This window comes from Eschrichtius robustus, chromosome 3 (assembly GCF_028021215.1).
Source record: "Eschrichtius robustus isolate mEscRob2 chromosome 3, mEscRob2.pri, whole genome shotgun sequence".
Taxonomy (NCBI): domain Eukaryota; kingdom Metazoa; phylum Chordata; class Mammalia; order Artiodactyla; family Eschrichtiidae; genus Eschrichtius; species Eschrichtius robustus.
In genome coordinates, this window is record NC_090826.1 from 141,742,762 (window position 1) to 141,766,755 (window position 23,994).

Genomic DNA, 23,994 nt, shown 5'->3' on the forward strand with positions numbered 1-23,994 from the left:
GCTGTGGATACACATTTTAGATTATCAGTGTATATAACTGAAGTCATGGGAAGAGATCAGATAAATCACTTAGGGATATTATAGTGCAGAAAAAAAATAAGTTCCAAGCATTTAGAGGACAGAAGGATAAAAAAACTAGAGTGACTGAAACCAGCAAAGTATTGTAACAGAAGACAGTGAAAAAGAGTATTCCAAGGAGAGAGCTGTGAAATGCTACTGAGAGGTCAAATGAGATAGAAATATTTACTGTGACTTAGAACACTTTCCCCTCTTGGGCTGGTTAAATTTACACTCATCCTTCAGGTTTCATCTGGTTATTTCTTCCAGCCAGCACTGCCAGAATTCCTAACTCTGGCTTATGTACGCATATTATATGCCTTCTGTACATACTCCTATCATAGCATTTATCATTTTGTGTTGTAATTGTAATAGCCTATTTACTTGTCCATATCTCCACCATAATTCAAACTTGTCAAATGTATGGAAGAAACAAGACTGTGGGTCTGGTTCAAAACCGTATCTCCCTCAAATGCAGTATTTCTCATATTTGTCTCCCGTAGCTACTAGCATAGCACCTGGCAACAAGACTAGTACTCTGTAAATAGTTGCTGACATATATTTATTTAGTACCTATTAATTGCCAATCTCTGAGCTGGACGTAATGGAGGAAATAAGGCATTACTGTCAGATAAGAATCCAACCTTCAAAGAGCTTCTTTTCTGATTATATGCAGCTATATAAATGAACAAATAATAACAGTGTATTTCTTACCATGTCAGTAGTCATCACTTTTGCTACGATATGTGTTATAGTTTTTCCAAAGTCTCTTTTTCCTTTCCTACGCCTCAGAATTCTTGGAAAGAAAGGCCCATGAACTCTGAAGTTGAAAACATTTATTTATGATTAAATTAACATGAAAAAGACTCAACATATACTTACTTAGAAAATTAAAACTTGGTACTAAGCATCTTTGAGAAATAGGTTTCACTAATTTTAAGCTTCTTGAGAGCAATGAGCAACTTGAGAGCAATGGAACAATTGAAATCTTTTAGATAACTGAGTGTTTAAACCTTTGAATTCTAAAATCTTTTCATTTTAATGAAAATCTGCATGCAACCCACTACAGTCATCTCAACTTTTCAATACAGTAGAAATTTTCTTGATTGTACTTTCATAATCCACTGAATTGTAGACACTTGAAGCAGCGATAGGTTATGTCTGTGATACTGAGGTATAAGAATGTTTGGGGACATGCCTAATTTGAGATACTATGTTCATTTAACAGATTGTTTTTGTTTCAAAGGTTAAGTTCTCCATAGATATAGTTGGCTGCTGGCCTCCCAGCAGAACAATTCTAGCTTCCCTCTTCATTGCTTTTTAACTGTTTGATGTTCAGCACTTTTAGTTAATTCCATTCTTTCTCTTCTTTCTGCTTTTCTTTACAGTTCCTGTTTCCTATCAATCATTTAAGTGTCATCAAAAGAAAGAAAAAAAAAATTGAGTATAACTTTTACCATTACTGTCAGCCAAAAGGGATACTCCTTTTTCAACATATTTACCAGTAGTCTCCTTAGGTGTAATCTTTTGGGTTCTCTGCAGCACTTTGATTATTGCTTGATGCTAATGGGATGCAGCATTAATACCAATATTTTTCAGCTTATATTTCAATTGTTAATATTTTTGTAAAGCTTAAAATTTCAGAAAACTGTTTCTAAGAATTTATGACACCAATTATTACATTTTGAATTTTAAGATACTAGCAATGTCCTCCAAAGCAAAAGTTTCATTTAACATTTCAAAATCAAACCCATTCAGCATTTTTATACTTATTTAAGCAATTGGTTTTGATTTTGAGAGAACTACTCATACATTTTTTTCACCGTATAGCTAATTACTAGTTGCTCAAAGAGTAAAGCATCTTGCATGCAGGAAATAAGTAGTTCATCATACAATCCTAGTTTTGAAATTAAAGGTATATGTGATTTTTAAAATTATACCTTTATTAAGGTATAATTTACATAACAGACACTCATTTTAAATGAACCATTCTATGAGGTTTCACAAATGTATACACCCATTTAACTCAATCATAATAAAGATACAGAACATTCCCATCATACTGATAAGTTCCTTCATGCATCTTTGCAGTCAATCCTCCACACCCACTCCCAGAAAACCACTGATCTGCTTTCTGTCATAGATTTCCCTTTCTTGGAATTTTTTAATGGAATTTTAAAATGGAATATGCTATGTACTCTCTTGTGTCTGGCTTTTTTCAGTCAGACTATTTTGAGATCCATCATGTTATTTTGTGTATCAGCAATTTATTTCTTTATAGCATGGAACAGTATTTCATTATAGGATTTTCTATATACAAGCATGTCATCTGCAAGTACAGATAATTTTACTTTTCCCTTTCTGATCTGGATGACTTTTATTTCTTTTTCTTGCCTATCGCTCTGGCTAGAAACTCTAGTATGATTGAATACAAGAATGGACATCCTTGTCTTGTTCCTGATCTTAGGTGGGGAAATATCCATTCTTTCATCAGTGAGTATGATGTTAATTATAGGTTTTTCATAGATGGTCTCAAACAGGTTGAGAAAGATCCATGCTATTCCAAGCTTTTTGAGAATTTTTATCGTGAAAGAGTGTTGAATTTTGTCAAATGATTTTTCTATAACAATTGAGATGATAATATGGCTTTTTTGTGTATTACATTGATTTATTTTCATATGTTAAACCAACCTTGCACTCCTGGGATAAACTCCACTTGTCATAATGTATGATCCTTTTTATATGTTGCTAGACTCAGTTTGTTAAAGTATTACTGAGGATTTTGCATCTATATTTATATGGGATAGTTTATGTAGTTTTCTTGTTATGTCTTTCTATAGTTTTAGTATCAGGGTGATTGATAGTGGCCTCATAGAATGAGTTGGGGAGGTGTTCCCTTCTCTTTTTATTTTCTGGAAGAGTTTGTAAAAAAAAAAAAAATTGGTGTTAATTCTTCTTTAAATGTTTGGTAGAATTCACCAGTGAAGATATCTGGTCCTTGGCTTTTCTTTGTGGATAGTTTTTAAATTTGCTAATTCAATCTCCCTACTTGCTATAGGTCCATTCAAATTTTCTGTTTCTGTTTGAGTCAGTTTTGGTAGATTGTGTCCATTTGATCTAGGTTATCTAATTTGTTGGCATATAATTGCTCATACTATTCCTTAATAATCCTTTTTATTTCTGTTCATATTTTCATATTTTCAACTTATTTGGGTAAATACCAACGGTTTGAATAAGTTTAGCTTTTAAGAAACTATCAAACCATCTTCAAAAGAGGCTGTACTACTCTGTATTCCCATAAATAATGAGAGTTCCTATTGCTCCACATCCTTGTCAGCAATTGGTATTGTCAGGTTTTTGCTCTGTTTTGTTTATTTAGCCATTCTAATAGGTTATAATGAGATCTCATTTTAATTTGTAATTCCCTAATGACAAATGATGTTGAGCATCTTTTTTTTAATTTATTGATTTATTGATTTTTGGCTGTGTTGGGTCTTCATTGCTGCGTGTGGGCTTTCTCTAGTTGTGGCGAGCGGGGTCTACTCTTTGCTGCGGTGCGCGGGCTTCTCATGGTGGCTTCTCTTGTTGTGGAGCATGGGCTCTGGGTGTGCAAGCTTCAGTAGTTGTGGCACGCGGGCTCAGTATTTGTGGCTCACAGGCTCTAGAGTGCAGGATCAGTAGTTGTGGCACACGGGCTTAGTTGCTCCGTGGCATGTGAGATCTTCCCGGACCAGGGATTGAACCTGTGTCCCCTGCATTTGCAGGCAGATTCTTAAACACTGCGCCACCAGGGAAGTCCCTTGAGCATCTTTTTATATGCTTATTTACCATTCACCATCTATATATTTTCTTTGGTAAGGTGTCTGTTTAAGTCCTTTTCCCATTTTTAATTGGGTTATTTGCTACTTATGAATTTTAAGAGATCTATCTATATCTATCTATCTATATATTAGATATGTCTCTTTTTTTTTTGGCCACACCACACACCATGCAGGATCTTAGTTCCTGACCAGGTATTAAACCCGTGCCCACTGCAGTGGAAGCACAGAGTCCTAACCACTGGACTGCCAGGGAATTCCCCTAGATACAAATCTTTTATAAGATATGTGTTTTGCAAATATTTTCTCCAAATCTATGGCTAATCTTTTCATTCCCTTAACAGTGTCTTTCACAGAGCAGAAGTTTTTCATTTTAATGAAGTCTAATTCATCATCTTTTTCTCTCATGGATCATACTTTTGGTGTTGTATATAAAAACTCATTGCCAAACCCAAAGTCACATAGATTTTCTCCTGTTTTATTCTAGAAGTCTTAGTTTGTTTACATTTAGGTCTACGGATCACTGTGAGTTAATTTTTTGTGAAAGGTGTAAGGTCTGTGTCTAAGTTCATGTTTTTGCACAAGGACATTCAATTATTCTAACACCATTTGTTGAAAAGAATATCCTTTCTCTATTTAATTTCCTTTGTCAAAAATCAGTCAACTATATTTGTGTAGATCCATTTATGGACTCTCTATTCTGTTCCATTGATCTATATGTCTATTCCTTCACCAATACCATGCTCCTCTGATTACTGTAGCTTTATAGTAAACCTTAAAATTGGGTAGTATGAGTACTCCCACTTTATTCTTCTTTGGTACTGTGTTGGCTATCTTAGGCTGTTGCCTTTCCATACAAATTTTAGAAGTAGTTGGTATCTACAAAATAGCTTGCTGGGATTTTCATTAGGATTGCATTGAATCTATAGATCAAGTTGGAAAGAATTGACATCTTAACAACACTGAGTCTTCCAATCCATGAACATGGAATATCTCTTCATTTATTTACATCACCTTTTCTTTTCTGTCATCATAGTTTTATAGTTTTTCACATATAGATCCTATACATATTTTGTTAGATTTATACCTAAGTATTTCATTTTTTTGGCTCTACTGTAAGTGGTATTTTTTAGAATTCTAAATTGTTCCTGGTATATAAGGAAGCAATTGACTTTTTCATTGAGGTTTATTGATTTACAATATTATATTAGTTTCAGGTGTACAACATGATTCAAAATTTTTATGGATTATACTTCACTTATAGTTATTATAAAATATTGGCTATATTCCCTGTGCTGTACAATATATCCTTGTAGCTTATTTATTTTATACATAGTAGTGTGTACCTCTTAATCCCCTACCCCTATCTTGTGTCTCCCCCTTTTCCTCTCCCCACTGGTAACCACTAGTTTGCTCTCTATATCTGTAGGTTTGTTTTCTTTTTTGTTATAGTCACCAGTTTGTTTTATTTTTTATATTCCACACACAAGTGATAACAGACAGTATTTGTTTTTCTCTGTCTGACTTATTTCACTAAGCATAATACCCCCAGGTCCATCCATATTGTTGCAAATTGCAAAATTTCATTCTTTATATGGCTGGGTACTATTCCATTGAATCTATATGGACTTAGGTTGCTTACATATCTTGGCTATTATAAATAATGTTGCTATGAACATTGGGGTGGAAGAAATTGACTTTTGAATATTAACCTTGCATCCTGTGAACTTGCTATACTCATTTTTTGTTCCAGACTTTTTTGTTATTGTGGTCGTTATTTAGGATTTTCTATGTAGACAGCCATGTCATCTGTAAAGAGTTTTATTTATTCCTTCCCAGCCTGTATACCTTTCATTTATATTTCTTGTCCTATTGCACTATCTAAGACTTCTAGTATGATGGTGAATAAAAGTGATTAGAGAAAATATTCTTGCCTTATTCCTAGAAGGAAAGCATACAGTTTCTCACCAGTCAGTATGATGTTAGCTGTAGAGTTTTTGTAATGTTCTTTTTCAATAAGAGGAATTCTCCTCTAGATCTATTATTATTATTGCTTGATCTATCAACTATTGAAAAAGGAATGCTGAAGTCTCCAACTATAATAGTGGATTTGTCTATTTGTCCTTGCATTTCTATCAGTTTTTGCCTCACATACTTTGATTCTCTGTTGTTGGGTGCATACACACATTAAGGATTGCCATGTCTTCTTGGAAAATCAAACCATTTATCATTATGCAATTCCTGATAATTTTACTGGTTCTGAAAGCCTACTTTGTCTGAAATTAATATAGCTACTCCAGCTTTTTAATGGTTGTGTTAGCATGAAGTATCTTTCTCTAACCTTTTCCTTTGAACATTTCTAGCCTTTATGTTTAAAGTGGGTTTCTTGTAGATGACATATGGTTGAATCTTGTCTTTTTATCCACTTTGACAATCTCTTATCTTTTGATTTATGTATTTAGATCATTCACATTTAAAGTAATTATTGAGGGACTTCCCTGGTGATCCAGTGGCTAAGACTCCATGCTCCCAATGCTGGGGGCCTGGGTTCAATGCTAGGTCAGGGAACTAGATCCCACACGCTGCAACTAAGAGGTCGCATGCCGCAACTAAAGACCCCGTGTGCCACAACTAAAAAGATCCCGCGTGCCACAACTAAGACGCAGCGCAGCCCAATAAATATTTTTAAAAATAAAGTAATTATTGATATCGTTAAATTAATATCTACTACACTTGCAACAGTTTTCTATTTGCTGTACCTCCTTTTTTGCCTCCTCTAGTTTTAGTTGAGCATTTAGTGATTCCATTTTATCTTCCCTCTTAACATATCAATTATTTTAAAAAGTTTTTTTAGTGTTTGCCCTATAGATGGCAATATACATTTTAAACTAAGTCCACCATGAAATAACACTATACTACTTCATGTACAGTACAGGTACCTTTTAACAGAGTATTCCCATTTCTCCCCTCCCATCCCTTATGATATTACTGTCACTTATTTAACCAATCCATACACAATTACCACCCAATACCATCATGAATACTATTACTTTAAATAGTTATCTTTTAGATTGATCAAGATCTATTGAGAATAAGAAAAAGAAAAGATTTTACCTTCATTTATTCCTCCTCCAAAGCTCTTCTTTTGTATAAGTAGATCTGAGTTTCTGACCTTTAATAATTTTTCTTCTCCCTGAAGAACTTCCTTTAGCCTTTCTTGCAAGGTCAATCTATTGGTGACAAATTCCTTTGGTTTTTGTTAGTTTGCTCTTCTTTTTTTTTTTTTTTTTTGGTCTAAGGAAGCTATTCCCCTTCACTTTTGAAGGATAATTTCACCAGACACAGAATTCTAGGATGGTGGTTTTCTTTCAACACTTTGAATATTTCACTCCACTATTATCTTGTTTACATGGTTTCTTATAAGGAGCCCATTGTATTTCTCATTCTTGTTCACCTATAGGTAGGGTTTCCTTACCCCCCTAGGCTTCTTTCAAGATTTTTTCTTTATCTGTGGTTTTCTTCAGTTTAAATATAATATGCCTATTTATACAATTTTGGGGTATTTATCCTGCTTGGTGTTCTCTAAGCTTCCTGAATCTGTGGTTTGGCGTCTGCATTTAATTTGGAAAAACTTCACCATTATTAATTTAAATTTTTTTTCTGCTGCATTTCCTTTTTCTCTTCTGGTATTCCAATTACACATATGCTACATTCTTTGAAACTGTTCCACAGTTTTTGGATGTTTTGTTGTTTTTTCATTATTTTTTCTCTTTGCATTTCAGTTTGAGACAATGCAATTGACATATCTTCAAGCTTTCTGATTCTTTCCTCAGTTGTGTCCCACTACTGGTGAGCCCTTCAAAGGTATTCTTCATTTCTATTTACAGTGTCTTTGATTTCTAGCATGATCTTTTAATTTGTTCTTACAGATTCCATCTTCTGCTTACATTATCCATCTGTTCTTGCAGGTTGTGTACTTTTTTCCATTAAAGTCCTTAACATATTAATCATAGCTTTTTTTTTTTTGGCTATACTGCATGGCATGCGGGATCTTAGTTCCCTGACCAGGGATTGAACCTGTGCCCCCTGCAGTGGAAGCACGCAGTCCTAACCACTGGACCGCCAGGGAAGTCCCAATCATAGCTATTTTAAATTTCCTGTTTGGTTAATTCCAAAATCATACTTGAGTCTGGTTCTGATGCTTGCTTTCCTTCTTCAGACTTAGTTTTTTCTTGCCTTTTAGCATATGTTATAATTTTTTGTTGAAACCTACGCACGATGTATTGGCTAATAGGAAGTGAGGTAGATAGGCTTTTAGTGTGAGGTTTTATATTAATCTAACCAGGAGGTAGCCTGTGTTTGTTTGTTGTAGCTTTAGGTGTCAGAGGCTTCAAATTCCTATAGTTTACATATTTCTGTCTCCTCTATATATCTTTGGGCTTCCTTTAAAACTACTCTTGGAAGAGTCTGTGTCTTACAGCTCTTTTAACTATAATCCAGTTATTATACTGGAATACTGTTGGTATCGTTTCAAGTTTCGGCAGAGAGGAAGTGTTCTATATTCTTATGATTGATTATCAGGCTTTTACTGAGTCTATATTGCCAAACTGTGACCTTCACAAGTGTTTCTTAGTCCCCTCTTTCCCCAGACAAGAAGGCTAGATGGGGCTAGAGTCAGGGAAATGCCCTTCCTCTCGGTGGGAAAAAGCTCTGGTAAAGTCTTTTCCCCTGGAGAATAGATCTTTGTTATGGAGAATGCTTGGGGTATATTTCACAATGGTTACTTTTCCCTTCACCCTGCCACAGTCATAATGGGATCTTTCTTGGCTCTTCACCTGAGAACATAGTGAGACTCCTGGAGGTAAAACCCCACAAAGGTATGAGGTCTCCCTAAGAGCTGCAGCTCCCCAGGAGTTTCTCTCATACTCGTTAACATTCAGCCTCCAGCAATCTATCAAAATCACCATTTAAGTCTTTTACAATTTATGGCTCTAGTGGGTTCTGTTCAAGGTAAGCAGATCTTAGCTGTGACTCTTACCTTTCTCCAGATTTCAGGGTGGCAGTTTGTCCTGTGACCTCAGTTCTCTGATGGTTCCAAGAAAGTAATTTTCAAGTTTGTTCAGCTTTTTTCTTGTTGTAAGGATAGGAATGATAACTCACAAGCTCTTTGCATGTCAGAGCTGAATCTGGAAATCCTTGGTTCTATTTTATAGTTTTCATTTCTCTGTTGAGATTCTCTGTATACTTATTAACGCTATGCTTTCCTTTAGTTCTCTGATATAGTTATAACAGCTGCTTTGAAGTCTTTGTCTGACAAATCTAACATCTGGGCCCACCCAAAATCAGATTCTATTAACTTCTTTTTTTCCTGAGGATAGATCTAAATTTCTGGTTTCTTTGCATATCTATTAATTTTGGGTTGAACACTGGAGATTTTGGATAATATATTCTGGTAACTCTGTGTTATGTTCTTCTGAGGATTGTTAGTCTTGTATTTTAGCAGGCAGTTAACTTGCCTGGCCTCAAAATCCAAAACGTTTTCCTTGAGGTATGTAGCAGCTGACATCTCTGCTCAGTTCTCTCAACTTCCATGTTTCGCTCTTATACTTCCTTATTTAGCAGGGTTCCCAGATTTCTCTCCCCTGCCATTGCTAGCAAAGTTTAGTGGACAGCCAATGATCTGAGCAGAGTTTATGCTCAAATTTTGGGTCTCACTCCTTTTGCAGCTCTCTCACTTTCAGACTATCCCAACTAAATTTCCAGCTGCTCTGCCAGCACTGTCTTTTGTCACCTTGAAAGTAAGATGCCATTTTTTTTGCTGCCTGGGCTATGAGAACTGGTGATGACCCTCAGACCAGAATGCCACAAGTTCCCATTTCTTACCCATTCCAAGGATAAACTTTTCTGGTTGCTGCTGCTTTTGGTCATTTCATAGTGCCTTAAAATATTTGGAGACTTTTAATATATTTTGCCAGATATTATAATTGCTATCTATGGAAGGGTTTGACCAATTAACTCACTCCACCATCCCTGGAATAAGATTCTCTGTGATTATAACTTTTAAGATGAGAGGACTCTGTGTTGCCCTATACCATTAGAATATAAAGTCTAGTGATGATAACTTGTATTAAAATTCAACTTTCATTGAATCTGGATTTCTAGATAAGTGGATTTCAAAAATCTTATCTATATTGATTCCCCAAAGTAATCCTAAGGTTTTGTTACACAGGAATCCCAATAACAATGAAACATCAAAAATGGGCACTAGAATGAGATTCTTAGTGATTTTTAAAAAGGGCAAACTTGGGGACTTCCCTGGTGGTGCAGTGGTTAAGACTCCACGCTCCCAATGCAGGGGCCTGGGTTCAATCCCTGGTCAGGGAACTAGATCCCACATGTGCACTACAACTAAGAGTTCGCATGCCGCAACTAAGACCCGGCACAACCAAATAAATATTTTTTTTTTTTTAAAAAAAGGTCAAACTTGAAAGAAAATAGAAAAAGAAAATATTTAGGCTAATAATTAATTGTTAGACAAGTAAAATATGGCTCAGAATTCCTAAGGCAAAGAATGAGTAAAGGTGGAACACAAAGGAAGGAGCTTAACAACTTAGTATGAAATAGCCAGAAGTCCTTTGGCTCCAATCAAGATTTTCCATTAATTTTGGGGTCATGAGCAAGAATTCCTCTTTCCCCTCTATTTCAAACAAAGACAGAAATATATACTTTACTGCACAGTAATGTAAAAACATTTTAATACATTCTGAAGTATTCTGGAGAATGATGCCGGTTAAATCTGCATTATTTTATTTAACATCAAAAAAACTTATCAACTTATTTTGGATAGAAAAGAAATTATGAGGCAGCCAAATTAGTCAACTCTCTCTCTACTTTTCATTTTATACGTGGATGACATCTACTTACTCTTTTCTTATGCTTTGGCCAAAATTAAGAAGGTAAAGAAGAAAGGTAAGGAAAGGACTAGATTTATGAGATTTTTTTCATCAAAAAAACCCAAAACAATGATTTCAGTGAATTCAGCTAATATAAAAATAATTTTCCAATATTGGTAGTTGCACCTGTGCTTATAAATTGGACATCTACTTTTATAATCTATTTCAATTAGGGTAACATATATGACAAGTGATATGATAAAAGAATGACCATGCCATCTTTTTGTTTCCATTTAAAATAGAACAAATTATTACCTGAGGCGTAAATCTTCCCACATTTTCAATAATCCGCAGAGCATTACTATCTCATAGTACTTTTTCCAGCATTCAACAGCCTCTGCTGCAGATGGATCTTCTTTAATATTGCTCTGATACTCAATGAGCTCAATTCGCTTGTTTTTATACTTCTCCAAAGTTTTTTTGAAACGTTGTGCAATAGGACCAGGTATTGTTCCATCTTGTATATCACACCACCTGAAAAGTATCGGTATAGTTACAATGTTTATCTTACATAATGTGATGAATGTTTTTAACTATTTAACTATACTTACAAATTAATTCTTTCTTCAATCAAAGCAGTATAATTCTCACAACTTTCTTCATCATCCCAGTCCCTCCAAAGAAAGTCATAAAAAAACCTATGATAAATCAAATTGAGATGACAGTGATCAAAATCAGCCAGTACATGTTTAGAATTAAAAAGACATTCTGATGTCAGATATCTTTATATGAATCTTAATTGTTAAGAAAAATATTTCAAAATGATCTTTCAGTGAACTAATATTAAAAGTAAAACTTTATACATTAGATGATCTGCATTCTATTTCAAGTTACTACAGATAAGATAATGTTTCTTGAAGTGGGATTGTAAAATTCATGTTCCACATTTCACAGATTGTGGCTATGATTTTGTTTACCAAAGAAATAATACTTGAGATATCATCATATTTTTATATTGGGGGGAGCATTAGGAAAACAAAAACATGCCCCCAATATTCTGTATTATGCTTATGTATAGCTTCTCTCAAATTGTATCAACTTGTAAGAAGCAGTCACAATGGGGATGATGACATCAGGTATTTGTAATGCCTTTAAATGTGAAAAATGAAATCTAATATATTTAAGATGCTTAAATATGAACAGAATTTAGTGGTTTTGTTTTTTGGATTTTGGTTTTTTTTTGGCTGCGCCGTGCAGCTGCCCCAATCTTAGTTCCCCGACCAGGGATTGAACCTGGGCCCCAGCAATGAAAGCACTGAGTCCTAACCACTCAACTGCCAGGGAATTCCCTAGAATTTAGCATTACTTATCTCTAGAACTGTTTAAAATTCAATTTTTGTAAAATGCAAGATCAAAAAACAGCAAACTTACTGCCCATATATATTACTTCCACAACAGAGAACGATTTAAGTAAAAGTTACAAGTATGTTCATTAAAAATAGAAAAATTGAATTCAGCAGTGAGTAAAAGTTAAATAAAGTGCCTATATGAACAAGACTTACATATTAAATTAACTTTTTGAATATGAGAACTTGAACTTTCAGAAGAAAAAAACCTCTAATACCTTACAACTTCCAAGGCCAAAGCAATATCATGTAAATCAGAATCTTGGCCTTCAACAGGGTACACTTCCAACAGAGGCACACTATGCTCTAGTTCTTCCAAAATCTCATCGACCAAATCCCTTGGAATATTTGCAATGTTAGAAGAAAAGGGCTCAGCAACAGAAACAGTAACTTTGAAACAAGATGATGAGCTTTGGCGTAGTTTACAAGTTACCTAAGATAAATATTATAAAATTTGTAATTATAAATGAAAGTAAACCACAAGAATTCTTTCTCAAATATGACCTACTCATAAAATTTCTTCTTTTAAATTTTTATGACTTCTCTAACAATCAACATACATAATAATAATAGATCAATAGTGAATAAAATATCAACACAATTTTTCAAACTAATTCTTAAACAACATTAATTTTAAGGTTCATGAGAGGAATTGCCTATCTCCCACATTATTTCTAAGTTTGAGTTGCCAGACTTTGGGATTTTATAAAACAGTAGTATTAAAAAAAGTTTTTGGACTAATTTTGCCATAAAAGTATGTTTTTAAAAATCCTACTATCTATATTACATTATTTTTAAAAGAAAGGCTAATAAAGTACCAAAAAAAGTAGAATGGACATAATCAAAAAATGAAGTCCTGAAGAAAAAAGGTAAAGTCCTTAGGTTGAATAAATTTAGCTTCATAAACAACACACTATATTGTGCTTACTTGTCTCATTTCACCACAATAGAGTGATAACCTCCAGCATGTCTGAAAATCAGTGCTTGAGAACCACTGAGTTGACAGTAGCTTTAAAAATTAATAAATTATGCTAAGTATTAACACAAAATTTAAAATTACACAAGTTGGTAAAAGGGTACAAACTTTCAGCTATAAGGTGAATAAGGTCTGAGGATCTAATATATAGCATAGTGACTATAGTTGACAATACTGTAGTATATATTTGAAATTTCCTAAGAGAGAACTTAAATGTTTTCACCAAATAAGGGGGGGTGGTAAATATGTGAGGTGATGGATATGTTAATTAACTTGATGAAGGTAATCCTTTCACAATGTATATGGGTATATATACATATATATATATAAAATCATCATGTTATACACCCTATCCTACAATTTTGTTAGTTATACCTCAATAAAGCTGAAAAAAAATACACTTCCAATAATCAATTTTAAACGTTTTCAAGTACATCTCCAATAAAATTGTTTATTTTTAAGTAGATTTTATTTACCTAATGCTACTTATAGCAGCTTTATTCATAACTGCCAAAACTTGGAAACAACCAAGATGCCCTTCAGTAGATGAATGGATAAATAAACTGTGGTACATCCAGGAAATGGAATATTATTCAGTGCTAAAAAGGAATGAGCCATCAAGCCATGAAAGGACATGGAGGAACCTTAAATGCATATTACTAAGTGAAAGAAACCAACCTGAAAAGGCTGTATACTATATGACATCCTTGAAAAGAGAAAATTTTTTCTACTCTTTTACTTAACTGATAGTGTGACTGGGTATAGAATTCTAGGTTAGGATATCACTTTTGTTGACAATATACTTACATAGCCTTTTAAAGTTAAGAACTTACTTTTGAGAAGTCCAATGCTATTCTGCCTCTTGATCATTTATATGAACTTATTGTTTTTCTCTCTGTAATCCTGCTCAACCTTCTCTGGGGCCCTCGTGTTCTCAAATTTCACTATGTGCTAGACATTCAGTGGGCCTTTTCAATCTAGAAATTCATGTCCTTTTGTTCTAGGAAACTTTCACAACTTGACAATTTTCTTTCCTCTGTCTGTTGTTCTTGTTTTCTCCTCTTCCTATTTCTCTCTCTCTCTCCTTCTCCTCTTCCTTTCCTCCCTCCCTCCCTCCTTCCTTTTCTCTCTCTAGAACATTTAATTGGATGTTGGACCCAATCCCCTAATTACTCTCCCCTCTTTCCTTTCCATTTCTTAGTCCTTCAGCTCTACTTTATGGGAGATTTTACTCCACTTTATCTTCCAATGCTTCTAATCCTTCTATTCAGTTTTTCACTTGCTGTTGTATTTTTATTTTCCAAAAGCTCTCTTTCTTTCTTGGAATTTTCCCATCATACAGGATCCAGTTCTTGTTTCATGAATGCTTTAGCTTGTCTCTTCTTTCTGAGAATATTAATAGTTTTATATATGTGTGTGTGTTTTTCTTCTCCCTGTCATCTGTTTCTTCCAAATGTCTTCTTTTCTGCTGTTTTAACCACTGTTTTGATATTAAAGTTTCCTCAAATGTCTGGTGACCCTTGGCTGTCTGCTCATATTTAAGAGTTGAGCACTATAAAGGTAATTGGAAGGTCTGTGTGGAACAAGTCTACTATGGATCCACTGTAAGATGTTCTGCCCAGGCTCTTTCCATGGGAACTTCATATATCAGTATCTTTAGATCTTTTCTTTTGAACTGATCATAGAAGAATCTTTCAACTCTAATGCCTAGAGACATATGCCTTAGCTGCCTGTGTTATAGAAGGAGAATCAGGGTAGAAGGCAGAGGATCCTAACGTTCAGTACCAATGAAGTATCACAATCTTTTTTTCAGTGGGATACTCCCATCTTTAACCATGCTTCTCAAGCCAGCTTCTTAAATCTGTAGGTTTATGTCTTTTGCTAAATTTGGGGAATTTCAGCCATTATTTCTTTGAATATTTTTTTCAGCCCAATCTTTTCTTCTAGGACTCTGAAGACATGAATTGTTATAGTCTAACATGGCCCTGAGGCTCCATTTTTTGTTTGTTTGTTTTTTGGTTTTAGGGGTTTTTTTCATCTATTTTCTCTCAGGTGTTCAGTTAGGTCATTTCTATTATTCTACTTTCAAGTTTACTGATTGTTTCCTCTGTCTTCATTCTGTTGTTGAGCACATCCACTGAGTTTTTAATTGCAGTTACTATATATTTTTTAGTTTTAGTTCTAAAACTTTGTTTTGGTTTTCCTTTATATCTTTCATTTCATTTTCTTTATATCTTTCATTTACTTACTTTCTATTTCTTTGCCGAGACCTATTTTTTCATTTCGCATGTGTTCATAATTGCTCATTGATGCATTTTTATGATGGCTGCTTTAAAATCCTTGTCAGATCATTCTAACATCTGTGTCATCTCAGTGTTGATGTCTATTGGTTTATCTCATTCAAGTTGAGATCTTCCTGGGTCTTAGAAGTGATTGAGAGTGATGACAAGTAATTTTCTATTAAAACCTGGACATCTTATGTATTACATTGTGAGAGTATTGATTTTATTTAAATCTTTTATTTTATCAGTCCTCTTCTGACACCAATCTGGCATGGAAAAGGGGCTTTGTTACTGCCAGATGGGGATGGAAGTCCAGATTCTCTGCTCAGCCTCTGTTGACACTGGAGGGTGAGGGGGTTGTTCATTACTGCTATTCAGGGGTGGGAGTTCAGGTTCTCTGTTAGGCCTCCACTGATACCACCCTGGCTGAGAGAGAGGAGAGCACCTCATTACTGCTCCCTACATTGTCTCCACTAACATCATGGGGGTGGTAGTGAAAGTTCTGATTCTTCACTAGACCTTTTCTGACACCATCCTTGCAGGGAGTGGAAGGAGTCCCTTTACCAGTGGGGGTGGTAGTCTGGGCTTCCCATGTAGTCTACACTGACACCATGGGAGGCAGGGAAAGTTCCTTATCACCCAGCTCCCCATTTTCTTCCCACTAGATCTTCTCTAACACCACTCTGGGAGTGGGGTTAGTGTGCCTTGTTACAACTTGGCAAGGGTGGAAGTGTAGGTTCTTCACTTTGTCTTTTCTTGCAAGATGGGAGTGAAGAGCAGCAGTTTTTTTTCTGTATTGTTTGGCTGTCCCTTTCCTGACTTTGACTAGAGAAAGCAGGCTTTTGAGGGGAATTTTTTATTTTTTTTCCTACACCTGTTGGTGTTTCCAGATTTCCAGCTCCTCTGGTACACAGTCTAGGATATATGAAGCAAAGCCCAGGGAACTCATCATCATGTCGTTCCTTGTGTCACAAGGTCCCTAGACAATCTGCCTTCTCTCCAACTTTCAGAGTCTTATGTTTATTTATACATATAATCCAGGGTTTTTAGCTGTACTTGATAGGAAGAATAGGGAAAAGTTTGTCTACTCCATCTTCCTGGAAGGGAAGTCTCTGTTTCTTAAATAGCTTTCAAGCAATTCTTCTTGAATTCAAGCTCCATCTTCAACCCAGTTCAAGTTCTAAGTACAGTCAATTCCTAAGCCTTTGGAGTTATTCAGTGTAAATCATGTGTTTTTTTTTTTTTCCTTCGGCTTTCCCTGCTGTAAACAGAATTCAACTTTCTTAGCTCTACTAAGTCAGTTGTCATTTATTTATATGTTTTACACCTTCTAAATTGTGTTGCTATTGTCTCCTTTTCTATCTCTTGTCCTTGGGTACCTTTTAAAAAATTCCTTTGCTATCATTTTGGTGGAGGGCTCTGGGGACAATACTATAAGAGAAGATACTACAAGTTTTCAGACAGAAAAAAATATATCATCTGGACTTCCCTAGTGGCACAGTGGTTAAGAGTCCGCCTGCCAATGCAGGGGACACGGGTTTGAGTGCTGGTCCAGGAAGATCCCACATGCCACAGAGCACCTAAGCCCATGTGCCACAACTACTGAGCCTGCACTCTAGAGCCCACGAGCCACAACTGCTGAGCCCACGCACCGCAACTACTGAAGCCCACGAGCCTAGAGCCTGTTGCTCCACAACAAGAGAAGCCACTGCAATGAGAAGCCTGCGCACCATAACGAAGAGTAGCCCCTGCTCACTGCAACTAGAGAAAGCCCACATGCAGCAATGAAGGCTCAACACAGCCACAAAAATATATACATATATTTTATATCTATATATATATTTATATAGAGAGATATATATATATATATCATCAAAGAATCAGTGACACTGGATTCTCAACCAGCAACACTGGAAGTTTGAAGACAATGGAATAGAATTTTACAAATTCTGGGCATGAAATCAAACCTAGAATTTGTGTACCCAGTTAATCTGTCAAATAAACTTGAAGATCTGTAAAGATATTTTCAAGCACACAGTATCACAGAAATTTTATCTACTTTGTGTCCTTACCCATGAAGCTATTAGGATAAGATCCTTGACCAAAATGAGAGAATAAACTAAGAAAAAAGGAATTTGGGGAAATAGGTTATTTACACAAGAGAATGATGAAAGAAATTTCTACGATGATGATGGAGGGAGATCCCAAAAGCTGTCCAGCAGGTCTAGACATCACCAAGTTTTAAAACAGGCTTTAGAACCAACGAGCTTATTACTGGAGTTGGGAGTGTGTGGAAATAGCCACGATGCAAGCTGTGAATATTGAGCACAGCTCAAAGTTACTATTTCCTCTTTACAACTATGATGTAGCAGAATCAGGTAAATAACCAATTTCCAGAATCCACTGAGAATTCCCTTAAACATCTGCAAATTAAAGATTCTCTAAGCCTTCATCAAGGGATATAAACAAAATTTTAAAGCATGTTGTCCAAGAAATTATTGATGGTGACTAGACATGCTTTTTTTACAAAATTTTTAAAACTCAACCAAAATTCTGTCATCAGAGATAACCATTGTTAACCTTTTGCTCTTTATCTTCCAGTTTTATTCCTATGTACTTCGTTGGATCATACTGTATATTTAGTTTTGTGTCTTCTGTTTTACTTTATGTACACAATGAGCACGTTCTAAATCATTAAGAGTTTTTTGGTTAACATAAGTTTTATAACTACATGATATTCTATCTTATGAATATATTATCATTTATTTGATCTGTATCCTATTATTAAACTTTTATGGTCTTCCCAATTTTTAATTTTATAAATATCACTTGATTACCTTAAATACATAAATCTTTTTCTACATTTATGATTTCTATAGAATGAATTTCTAGAAATAAAATGAACATTTTAATTTTAATTTTTATTTATTTTTCTGTGCAGTGGGGTCTATTTATTTATTACTATTTTTATTTCTTCCAGTTTTATTGAGAAATAACTGACTTACAACAAATAAACTGTTTTAAAATTCTTAATATATTTTACCAAATTGCTTTCTACAGAGGTTATAAAAAAGTTTCCTTAATATTTGGCCCACTTTGTAACAAAGATGAAGGATATGCTAGATTTCCTTCCAATCAAATATTATATTTCCAAGCTTTTTTTCTTTGTTGTATGGATCTGTATTAGGCAGAATAATGGCCCTCAAATGGTCCCCTAATACTTAGAACCTGTGAATATATTACTTTACAAGGCAACAGGGACTTTGCAGATGTAATTACGGTTAAGGAATTGAGATTGGGAAGTTCTCTTGGATTACCCAGTTGGGCTCATTCTAATCATGAGTCTTTTAAAATGGAAGCACCTTTCTAAACTGTAGGGAACTGGAGAGATAGTGTGAGAAGGACTTTGAAAATGGATAACAGGGGCCACAAGTCATGGAATGCAGGTACCTTATAAAGGCGGGAAAAGACAAGGAAACAGATTTTCCCCTAGAGCTTCCAGAAAGGAATGAGCCCTGTCTACTCCTTGATTTTAGCCCAATTAGTCCCATGTCAGATTTCTTTCCTATAGAATTGTAAAATAACAAATTTATATTAAGGCACCAAATTTGTGGTAATTTGTTGCAGCAGCAATAGAAAACCTAATATAGCATCTAAAGCTAAAGCCAGAGATTGAGGTCCATAGGAATAAATTATTGTGACTTCAGAACAAGGAGCATTATATAGCACTGTTGATATTTCAATCCAAGTAAGACTAAAGAAGTAGAGGCAGACAAAACCACCAAATCTGAATTGTGCAGCACAATCTTAAGAGGTCCCAAGAGCTAGTCTCAATGCCTTGTAATGCAAAGAATTAGAATCTGCCAATACATTATTCTGCTTTTCTTCTGTTCTCGCTTTTCTTCCCATCTTTCTAATGTTTAAAGGACCTTAGCATTTCCTAGAGGATTTTAAAGCAATCTAATTATGTGTAATCTTGTTTGTTATTTTTGGAATAGGGAAGAGAGCAAATATATTGCATGTAAAATCTTAGAACTTGACAGAATTTTTGGATAACCTAATCCAGTGAGTTTCCATGTAACTTTAGGGATCTTGAAAAGTTTTATGGAATGTAGGGGCTATCATGTGATGTTGAGAGAGAAGCCAAGCAATTGCTATGATACCATCCCTCATTTCAATCAGAAATGTTCCACTTTAATATGTTGTATATGTGGGACTTCCTCATAAAACTTGACTGAAAAAACCCAAACTTATACTGTTAAAAAAATTTTTTAAGATACTATAGAGTCCACCTTCTCTTATTTTATCCACATGAAAAAAGTCCAAAGAAGTTATGAAAGTTCTAGGCAAAATCTACTCAAAATCTGAAGTTGGTCAAACCTCAAAGAACCACTAAAAATAGAGTATTATTAGAAAATTAATCCCAAGACTTTCATATTCTTTTGTAGCATCTATGACTGAAAATATGCCATCCTTTACTGTAAAAATACCACTAATTTACTTTTCCATATAACACAGAATTGAACTGTTTTCAGGCAGTGTGCAATGTAATGAGTTTCAAAGACAAATTTTTCTTGTCACCGAAACCACAGATTTGAAATATCTATCTGAAACAGGGGTACCATTTGTGATTGTAAATATTGATTTCTATACAAGGATAATTAACCTTTAAGGGAATCGAATTTATGATGTCAAATATGCTACAATATTTAACGTATAGACCTATAAAAGCAAAATTGTATCAGCTGAAGGTTTGGAAGTGGATGTATTATACTAAAAGGGCACTTTTCACAGGAAAATATTTCAAATTTTACCAATAGTTTTCTGATCTATTTTTTTCTTTCCTAATGTAACTAAACCTCATAATTCAGATAAATGAAGATTAAAGAGAAATGACGGGGAAAAAAGGCCCAAGTTAATTAAAGCCTAAGTTACTAAATTTTAAGAAATGCACTTTAGTTATTTTTATGTTACTTGAGCAATTGAAACTAGGCTAATAAATATTATGTAATACTACTAGATTTGATTTAATGACAACTGTTTATAGGTAAATGGGTGCTAATATCCCTCCTTACCTTCTTTTTACACTATTAATTTGCTTAGAAACTTAAAATAGAAGTAAACTTTTGTCAACCTTTGTTTAAGTATCAAAGCCTCAAATTAATAAGGTTACATTTTGATCTTAAAAAGAACTGATAATTTCACTCAAAGAACACGGATCAGGTGAAAATTATTTACCTCAACCAGTATACCAACAAAAGAAATAGAAGCTTCTTCATATTTCACAAAGAATAACTCAGGATTAGTTTTCCAGACTCCAAGCCATGTGCCTTTCAACTTTAATTTTTCTGACAGGTATTTACTTATAGCATCATCAGCATCTTCTGCCTAGCAAAAGAAAAAATAGATACATATAAATATATGAAATTATAGATTTATATATATTTTTACTGATTTCTATTTAAATATGAAACGAATATACCCTTAAATAATGAAAAACCTGGGAAATAATAGACTTTTAACTGAATCTATATTTAATGGAAAATAGAAACATTAAAAAATTAAAATAAATTTAAAAGAGATCTATTCATTCAATAGAGTAATTCAGAGACGAGACATCTACTTATTATGTTTTAAGTAATTTGTTTTATTAATCAACTGAGCAAAAAGTATACTGTTATTATACATATAAAAACATAGTTATTATCATGTTAAAAAACTTAGTAATGATTTTTTCTGAACTTTAAAGATTTATTGACTTTATTTAAAATTTATTCAGTACATAAAAATTTAAAATAGAAATCCACTCTATAAAACAAATGAGCATATTAAGCATTCAAGAAATATCTGCCCATTTGATTTTCTACATTTCAATTCAGCGACCTCAGGATGATAATCTAAACTATTTTGAAACTCAGTCATTAGACCCTGACTGATTAATGACACTGTGATTTATATAAATGTTTTTCAATTGCCTTTAAGAGGTCTAGCCTTCTCCAACCCTGAATATCAAATATAAGTTGGTCATTAAATACCATTCTAGTTTTATGGTAACAGTATTTTTAAATTTTTTCTTCTGATTATAAAATATGGTTAACCTACAGAAAATCTGCAAAGTACAGATAATATAAGGAAAACAAAAACCACCCCTAACCCTGACAGCCAGAATAACCGTTGTTGATATTTTGGTGCATTGCCTTCCAGTCTTTTTTCTATGCATATATTCATCCATACATATGAAGCATATGTTTTGTCTTCTGATTTTTTTCCCTTAACATTATAGCATAAGCATATCTATAGTTTCTGAAAACATAATTTTTACAGCTGCATGGTTTTCCATTACATGAAGCCACCACAAGTTCTTTACAGCCCCCATAGTTGGAAATTTAGTTTCTAGTTTTTAAATTTTATAAACATCGGTGCAATGAAATCCTTGTACACAAATTCTTCTGCTATAACTTAAAAAAAAAAAAAAACAGGTTATAAGAAACAATATTTGCTCTATTCAGTGTTACCAGGTATGTATCTTCTTTACAAAACCTCATTCCACATCCTAGACTGATGGCTGGGAACCACCCTTAAAGTGTAAACGTTCTGAGTTATTGTAGTGTAAAAGTCAAGGCTAAGTAATCTTATCCTTATGCTTGGGCACAGATTGTTAACGAAAACACAAAGATGCACACCTGCGCACTGATAACCTCTCAGAAAACCAGAAAACACTGTGTGATCTGTTTGAAGGAAAATCGAATTGGAACTCCTTTAACAGGGCCTGGGAACCTCTAACAAGGTGGAAGCCCTGGAAGTGTGGAGTAAATTTACTTTTTGAAACGCAGGGTTTCTTTGTGCCCTCTGTACCCCCGTCAGCATAGGAGGAGGCCCCGAGTCCCTCGGTGCTGGATTCCCGTCCGTTTTCTTCTCCTTCTCCTCACCTTGCAGCCCTGCAGCACCTCGTCGCAATACAGCGCCACCTTCTCCTCCCGCCACATCCCCCTCATGGCGGACACGCAGACTGGGGGCAGTGGCTGCGCCTTCCCGTCATCCTCCTCCGGCACTGAGACAAGGGGCTCCTCTTCCTCCTCCTCGGGCCCCTGTCCCCGGCCCTCGGCCTGAGAGCCCGGCAGGAGCTGGAGCCGCCGCTGGGCCGCCTCCCGGCCGGCTTTCCCCTTCACGGGGCGAGGGGAGGCCACCACCGACCGCACGGCAGACGCGGCGCTCTTCAGGGTCCCCGCCTCCACCGAGTCCCCGGTGAGCGCGGAGACAGCCTTCTCGCCTCGCCGGCCGGGGCTGACGGTTCGGTCCGAGTCTTCAGGCACCGTGGCTCTGGATCCCGACGCCATCTCCTCAGCACCCTGCGGGCCAGCGGCAGCCGTTAGTCGCTTTTCCCGCCCGGATCGCGCGAGCCAATGGGTGAGCAACGAGCGCGGCGGCTCGAGGGGAGCCCGCCCGGAGGGAGTTGGGGGATGGGGTGGTGGGCGCGGGTCCGGGTGTCGCGGGTGGTTCTGGGGCTTGGAGGTGGGTAGGGATACTGTGGGGCGCGACGGGGCGGGGAGGGGGGGAAGGAAGGTTCTGGGCCAGCTCTTGGCGGGTGGGGGAGGGGCGCCACTAGATGATGCCCACTCCGCGGGCGCTGGCTCTAACGTCACCCTGCTCACCTCAGAACCATCCAGAGACAGAATTCTCTCCCCATGGAGGGTTTTCATAGGGTCCTCACACGTTTTCAGGGTGATTGTGCATCACCCTTCAGGTCCTCATGACCTAACGAATGTAGGTGGGACCTAACCCTCTACACACACGTGTCTGCACAAACACAGCCTGGAGGAAAATTTATTTTTATACTGGGTGATGACGGTAACTACAACTTTCTGGTTATTACTAGAGGAAACTCCAGTGTCAAATCCAACGACCTAGGTTTCCTCCAACATATTCACAGGGTTCCCCAAATAAAATTTCTTTTACATTTTAAGCAAGACACTTTCTGCCAAGAAGGATAGGTTAGTCTATTTTCATGCCCCTATTGTGTTGCTTAAAATTCTCACGTGAAAGATTATATTATGTAACTGTTAAACTGGACGCAAATTTCCAGCTGGGAGTAATGTGCGCAAACTATAAACACTTTCACAATAAAAGTCTGCTCAAGATAATACTTTGGAGAACAGAGACCATTCGTTTCTGTGATTTTGCTATTGAATGTACGTTGAGCCAACTGGAATAACTTTTGTTTACAGTCTAGCTGTGAAATACTGTATTGGGGCTGACAGCTCCCATGGAGAGTAACACCATTGGGAAAACACCTGCCTGCCTTCCCCCTGATCTGGAAGGACACTGTGTTAAACTTGGAGTTTATTTTAAGGAAAACATTAGTATTAATATCGTGTAACTATAGTTCAGGGAATAATTACAACATTCATCATGTTTAACTCTAAGTTTATTTCTTTTGTCAGAAGTCCTGGATTTTTTTAAAAAACGATCCCACACTGTAGATTTTACTCACCAAAAGTAAAATCAGTTACACAAGCATCTCTTGAAAAAGTTTGTTTTGAATAAAATTTGGGTTTTTTATTC

General features: G+C 35.7%; 1 protein-coding gene across 1 annotated transcript in view; it reads right to left on the minus strand.

Moving 5' to 3' along the window:
* The window catches only part of SHCBP1L (SHC binding and spindle associated 1 like), a 43,920-nt gene extending 21,151 nt beyond the window's left edge, over positions 1–22,769 (minus strand). The window contains exons 1-6 of the mRNA XM_068538412.1: positions 22,362–22,769; positions 20,671–20,820; positions 12,393–12,607; positions 11,380–11,466; positions 11,084–11,302; positions 772–877 (exon numbers count right to left, since the gene is read on the minus strand). Of these exons, the coding sequence (XP_068394513.1) occupies positions 772–877; positions 11,084–11,302; positions 11,380–11,466; positions 12,393–12,607; positions 20,671–20,820; positions 22,362–22,769 (1,185 nt within the window). The remainder of the gene's footprint in view (positions 1–771; positions 878–11,083; positions 11,303–11,379; positions 11,467–12,392; positions 12,608–20,670; positions 20,821–22,361) is intronic.
* Between the last annotated feature and the right edge of the window lie 1,225 nt (positions 22,770–23,994).